This window comes from Brachypodium distachyon, chromosome 4 (assembly GCF_000005505.3).
Source record: "Brachypodium distachyon strain Bd21 chromosome 4, Brachypodium_distachyon_v3.0, whole genome shotgun sequence".
Taxonomy (NCBI): Eukaryota; Viridiplantae; Streptophyta; class Magnoliopsida; order Poales; family Poaceae; genus Brachypodium; species Brachypodium distachyon.
In genome coordinates, this window is record NC_016134.3 from 22,095,737 (window position 1) to 22,102,436 (window position 6,700).

At 44.2% G+C, this 6,700-nt stretch overlaps 1 protein-coding gene across 1 annotated transcript; it reads right to left on the reverse strand.

Annotated features, from left to right (window-relative positions):
• Nucleotides 1–4,585: 4,585 nt before the first annotated feature.
• Nucleotides 4,586–6,421, reverse strand: LOC104584998. The gene is made up of 3 exons (XM_014902335.1): nt 5,500–6,421; nt 5,279–5,346; nt 4,586–5,188 (listed from the first exon to the last, which is right to left on the reverse strand). Exons 1-3 carry the CDS (start codon nt 6,419–6,421, stop codon nt 4,586–4,588), a joined length of 1,593 nt encoding a protein of 530 aa, XP_014757821.1.
• Nucleotides 6,422–6,700: the final 279 nt, after the last annotated feature.

Here is a 6,700-nt window from a genome sequence, read left to right on the forward strand (position 1 = left end):
ACAAGTGCACAGTTGGCCAAACGTTACATGTCTACGATTGTATGCCTACATGGAGTTCCTAAAGAGATCGTTTCAGACAGAGGTATCCAATATACCTCAAGATTTTGAGGACAATTGCACAAGCCTCTAGGCACAAGACTAGAGTTTAGCACAGCGTTTCATCCATAGATAGATAGACAAACAGAAAGAGTGAACCAAATTCTTGAAGATATGTTAAGAGCTTGCGCTCTGGACTATGGATCTAGCTAGGATGAGAATCTACCATATGCAGAGTTCTCATACAACAACAGTTTTCAAGCGAGTATTGGAATGGCACCATTCGAAGCTTTGTATGGCAAGAAGTGCAGGACACCTTTGCTATGGGATGGTGTGGGAGACCGCAGTCTATTCAGACCCGACATGATAAAGGACGTTGAAGAGAAGGTCAGACTGATTCGAGACAGACTCAAGATAGCTCAATCCAGACAAAAGAGTTATGCAGATTCCAAACGAAGGGATGTCATCAACGAGATTGGTGACAGAGCGTATCTAAGAGTTTCCCCGATACGCGGAGTTAAGAAATTTGGGATTAAAGAAAAATTAGCGCCACACTATATTGGACCCTACAAGGTTTTAGCACGCTAAGGAGAGGTTGCTTACAAGTTGGAGTTACCTGAAAAGTTGACAAGTGTCCACGATGTATTCCACGTCTCACGGTTAAAGAAGTGTCACCCGGAAATGGCCGATACACCACTAAGGGATACGGTTTCACTTGACGAAGTGGAGATTCAAAGCGATCTCACATACGAAGAGAAACCAACCAAGATCTTGGAAACAGCGGAAAGACATACCCGTTCCAATACAATCAGGTTCTGCAAGGTTCAATGGAATCACCACATCGAAGCTACGTGGGAACGTGAGGATGATCTTCGAGAAGACCACCCACACCTTTTTGCTAACCAACAGGAATCTCGAGGACGAGATTCATCTTAAGGGGGTTAGTTCTCTAACATCCCAAATTTTCAAAACTCTTCATATGCATTGCATATCATGAGCATCATGTCACCCTTGCATTTGATCAGTTTCAAAACCCTAAAATTTGCCCAGAAAACCCTTTTGCAAAAATGCCTTTATTTGATTTTGGGCTTTGATCTTGCTCTTGAGTATTTGCATTTTAACCCATGAGGGTATTGTGGTAAAAAGGGATTTAATGCATATATAGAGCTATCCCATAGATTGGCTTTTGAAAGTATTTTGAAAGATAATTTGTTTCGATAGCCTAAGTGCCCTAAAACCCATTTTATAGGCAAATGTATTTTTAAATATTTTATTTTGAGGAAATTCTTGTTCCAAAAGTTAGATCATATGAAAATAAGATTTTACAAAAAAAATTTGCATTTTATTTGGAGTGATTTGGAGCTTCGAGTCATTTTTGAGGTTCAAAAACAGAAAATAGATAAAAGAAAAGGAAAAACCGAGAAAGCCGGTCGAACCGGACCGAACCGGCCGGCTCCGCCCAACCCGAGCCGCCCGCTCCCACTAACCGGTGGACCCCGCAGTCTTCTTCAACCTCCGTCCGTTTTTCCCGGCCACGCACGAGTCCGCGTCGCCCACGACTCCACCTCCGATTTCTCCGCACTCGGGCCGTTTCCTCCAAATCCTTGTGCGTCACCTCGAAGACCCCGGACTCCTCTACCACTTCCCCCAAACCCCATGCCCAATTTCGCATTGGTAGGATTTAATTGCTCGCCGGAGTTTGTTGCTGCCGTCGCCGTTCTTCGCGATTCGCCGCCATTCCGGTGAGATTCTCCCCGCGCCAACCCCCCTAGCCTCTCTCCTCTCCCCGTCCCGAACGCCGTGATGCGCTCGCCTTTGCGTTTGGCCGCCGCCGCCTCCGGTCGCCCGCGCCGACCATCTTCTCCGGCACCGGCCGCCGCCCGAGCTCCCCGCGCCTGCCTGCCGCGCCCGCTTGCCGCGCCGCCCCGCCCGCGTGCCCGCGCCGCCCGCCGCTTCCGGCCGCTCGCGCCCCGAGCCCGCGCCCGTGCGCCGCCGCCCCGACCGCGCGTGCTGCCCTAAGCCGCCCCGCGCGCGCCGCCCGCCGCTCGCCCGCGCCGCGCGCCCGCGCCCTTGCGCCGCCCGCCGTCGCCGCTCCGCCTCCGGCCGCCCGCCGCCGCGCCGCCTGCCCCTGCCGCCCCGTGCCGCTGCCGGTCGGAACCTAGATCCCGGCCAACCGTGCGCCGCCACGTGGCAGAGCATTTTATTTTTATTTTATTTTACTTTAATTCGGCCGGATTGGATAATGCAATTTTACAGAAAAGCCCCTGTATCTTCAAAGCCTCATATCTTTTAAACCGTTTGTCCAAAAATTCTGATCCACACCTTTCTGGAATCGTCACAACGTGTAGAATATTTTGGCACTGTTTAATTTCAGTTTTGAACAACTTAGACAGTAGCTATTTACAGAATGGTGGTTTATGGTTTAAATTTCAAATGAATTGTTTCAAAATAGTTTTGAGCATGTTATCTTGCTGTAAAATTATTTAAACTTGTTCTCTGTCCATTAGGACCAGAAAAGAAATTGTTTTGTGAATAAAAATGCCTTAAAGTTTAAATCTTGTTCTATGTTGCAAAAACCACACAATCTTTGATTTAAACCCTATCCTTGTTTCATGCATATTAATTACCTCTTTGGTATTGTATAATCTGTCCAATCATTTGAAAACTTTGCAAAACAGAAACAAAACTTGTTACACTAAAAGTAACATTTGTGTGCATCATCATAACATATGCATCATGGCATGATTTTTGCATTGAATGTTGTGTTTATTGTGGGCATGTTTTTTTTATTTTTAGATTGTGTGGAGTGTATTCCTTGTTGTTGCGAAAAGTGCGAGAACTATCACAACCTTGGACAAGGCAAGTTCACTTTGATCATATCCCATTATTTATTGTTGTTTTAAAATACTTATGCATTAGTGTTGTTGGTAGAGATGCATTGATAGAACTATTACTCGTACTTCTATGCTAGCTATAAATCCCAGGTAGTATAGTTTACCCTCGCCATTACCTTGCTACCAAAATTGTCATCGATTGTAGTTGAATGCTAGGCTATGGTAGTATCGTGAGGGAAATAACTACATTATGATATTGTTATGCCGTTGGCTATATGAAATGTTTTTGTTAGATGTAAGGCAAAACAACTAATTCAATGAAGCATCCTGGGTGGGCTGCTTTGAGGATTTTGAGGATTAGCGGCGTCAGGTCCATTTCTATGGGTCCCTCTGAGTCGAGTTCCTGTGGATTCAGAAATGGATCGTCCATAGACGTCTCTCCCGTGGATTCGGGGAGCGCCTACGTTGCAAATGTGGAATGCCACCTGGGGTAACTGAAACTGGACTAGTTTCCTATTTAGAAGCCTCTAGTACAACCACAATGCTATATGGACTCTGGCGAGACAAGAGTAAGTTGTATGAACCTAGACCCGAGGAATTGTACTGAGGTAGCCGTGTAGGGGGAGCGTGGTTCTCTCATGGTTTAGGGAATTACCTCTGAAAATCTTGTAATCGCTGCCGTTGCTACTCTACCCTGAGGACAGCAAGGGATTAACACGTCGGTTTCTTGTGGGGAATGTGTACAAACTCTCGAGAGCGTCAAAACTAAGTACTTAGCCGTGTCCCCGGCAACGGACAATTTGAGCAACTAGATGTGGACCGTAAGGAAAGTCTCACTCATTCCAATTTCTTAAATAAAATGAATGGTTTGAACAGGGTAGGAGCACTTGAAGAATCCACTTCAATGTACTCTAGGTTAATAGGAGTATGGGTGTGTCTACCCCGTGTCCATTAGTTAACATTATTATAACATTCCTTTGTAGTAGGGTAATTTATGATCTGCTTCCACGCAAACAGCCTAAACTCCACCTTGCCAAATACTGCATATACTTGGTAGGTTCTATTATAACTCTTGGTGAATCTTGCCAATACATTCAATGTATTGACTCTAGTGGCTGCATCGTTTAATGATGCAGGAAGCTCCGACGTCGAGTAAGATGTACGTTCTGCTTGTTTGGGTTACGGGCTTACATGCCAACACGCTCTCACCGTGGTGTTGATGTGCCCTTGTACCTTTCATTTTCCGCTACTAAACAGTTGTTTTATTTCCAGCTAACCCGTGAGGTTATGCGAGTTGTAAGTACCTTTAAATTCTGGATGATTCATTGTAATATTGAGACCTTTGTTTTATGATATTACATCTTGAAACTGTGTGTGCTAGTGAGTTGATCCAGAGACTACCACTAAAGCACAGAGATCGAACCCTTGTACGGGGGTGGTCGCTTCAAATGTAATGACAAATTTTGGCACCCAGATTTGAGGTTTTGCATGTTCTCCACGCATTATGGTTCCAGTGAAATTAGCTCTCACTTTATTATCCTTACCCATCTTCAGAATGTAAGATTCATTAACATGGAATATCGGGTAAGCACGTGAAGTATTGGGACGCTTTGAAGCATCCTTGCGGGGATTCAGATTTCCCACAAATGAAGGAACCTCAGTATACTTCCCTCTTCCCTGGACAAACTTTGTAGGGGGGGATATTGCTCAGGGAGTCAAGCATCACCATTAACATTGTACTTCCTCTCAAAACCGATACCATCCTTGCGTCGGCGAGGAATTTGAAGACCAAGAATCTGGTTCAAGGTTTCAGTCCCTTGGTGACACTTGAGGATACCAGCCTCAATCTGCATCTTCAACTTAGCATTTTCTTCAGCCAGTGAAAGATCACTAGGTGAAGGGTTAGTGACAACAGAGCAAGATTCACCAATAGTAGTAAAGCTAGAAGCAATATCGGATGAATCAGGGAAATCAGTTTGAGTCACAGCATGTGAAGTGGTGATTTGAGGAATGTTGTTCACTGAAGAATTGCATTTAGGGCATACTTCAGAGGAATCACCGTGTTGAGGTAAGTCAACTAGCTTAGCATTGAGATCAAGATTCTCAGTTTGGATGTCCTCATGAGAAATCTTCAAATTTTCATGCTCGAGTTTAATCGAAACATAGTTAAGACTAATCTCAGCATGAGTTTTCTTCAGATCCTTATGAACCTTTTCCATGGCCCGAAACTTAGATTTGAGCCTTTTGAGTTCATTAGCCATGTTAGTGTTCTTCTTGATCTCAGTGATAAGCAGGTCTTCTTGCTTCTCAATGATGAACTGAAGTCTTTCATATGTCATGGGTTCAGAATCTTCATTATCAGTTTCATCATTATCACTAGAGTTTATTTCTTCACTAGGAGATGATACCTTAGAGGATTTTGCCATGAAGCATGATAGTGAGGAACAATCGTCTCCGGAGTCATCTTCTGATGAATCTGCAGAGTCAAACAGTGAAGTCTTCTCTCTGACAGATGTAATAGCTATGGCCAATCCGGCGACACCGTCTTCAGACTCAGAGTCAGATGATTCTTCAGATGATGAAGAATCTGACTTCCATTCACCAACATGTGCTCTAGAGTAGTACTTGCCCTTCTTCTTGTGAGCGGAGTCCTTTTTCCAATCCTTCTTCTTGTGACGATCATGGTTCTTCCTGTGAGAGTGCTTCTTGAAGCTTTTCTTCTCCTTGTCTTCATCAGCTTTCTCGGGGCACTCAGCAATGAAGTGGCCTTTCTTGCCACAGTTGAAGCAAGCTCTTTTGGCCATATCAGAATTCTTCCGATGAGCTGATTTCCGAAACTTGGAGGAGCTGGATTCACCTTGATACTTCAGTTTGTTTTCAAACTTACTTCCAAACTTCTTATTGAACCTCTTCACAAAAAGAGCAAGCTCGTCATTAGATTCTTCATCAGACGAAGATGATTCTTCAGATTCTTCACTGGAGCTGACAATCTTCTTGGACGATTTCTTAGCCTTGAGTGCAACATTGTTCTTCTTCGAACTGGATCCCGAACCATGGATCAATCTCTTCTCTTTTTGGTCAAGTTCATAGGACACGATTCTTCCAAGAACCCAGGTGGGAGTTAATTCCTTGAAGTCTGCTCTATGCTTGATCAGCTCACAGACAGTAGTGTAGTCCATGGGGAGAGCTCGAAAAAACCTTCTGTTTTGCATCAAGTCAGTGATATTGTGATCATCGAGAGTGTTCAGCTCGTTCACGATGGTGCTCATGCGATCGTAGAGTGAAGAAACGGTCTCATTGGGCTCAAGCATGACACGGTCAAACTGACTGATGAGGCGAGTAACTCTAGAATCTTTGACAGTGGTTGTCCCTTCATGGACTTCAACGAGAAGATCCCAAATCTTCTTTGCGTCCGTAAGATTGCTAATCTTATTGAACTCACCATCACTGACAGTTGAGAAGATGATATCACAAGTTTTGGCATTTGCTTGATACTTCTTCAGAGAGATAGTCATATCCAGAGATGGGTCCCTGAGGAACAACAAGGCCATTTGTGACTGCTTCCCAAGCACAAGGGTCAGTAGATATGATGTGAGTCTTAATGCGATTTTTCCAAAAAGCATAATTGGTACTGCTAAGAACAGGTAACTTTTCCCTTCCTTAGACATACTTCTTCCTCAGGTGGTTAAACCAAAACAAGAAAGTCTTGCTCTCATACCAAGTGAAAGATCAAGTATGTCACAGAGGGGGGTGAATGTGACCAGTTTTAATTCTTTCTTCAAAATGAAGACTGAAGACTGAAGACAGTCACAGTACTTCAACAATATAGA

What these genes read in the sequence shown, in the direction of transcription:
- LOC104584998 (XM_014902335.1), bottom strand. Translation starts at nt 6,421, where the DNA reads ATGGCCTTGTTGTTCCTCAGGGACCCATCTCTGGATATGACTATCTCT. An exon ending in CTCCGCTCACAAGAAGAAGG is followed by an intron (nt 5,347 to 5,499) that starts GCAAGTACTACT and finishes TTGACTCTGCAG; the next exon opens with ATTCATCAGAAGATGACTCC. An exon ending in TCATGGCAAAATCCTCTAAG is followed by an intron (nt 5,189 to 5,278) that starts GTATCATCTCCT and finishes GAAAGACTTCAG; the next exon opens with TTCATCATTGAGAAGCAAGA.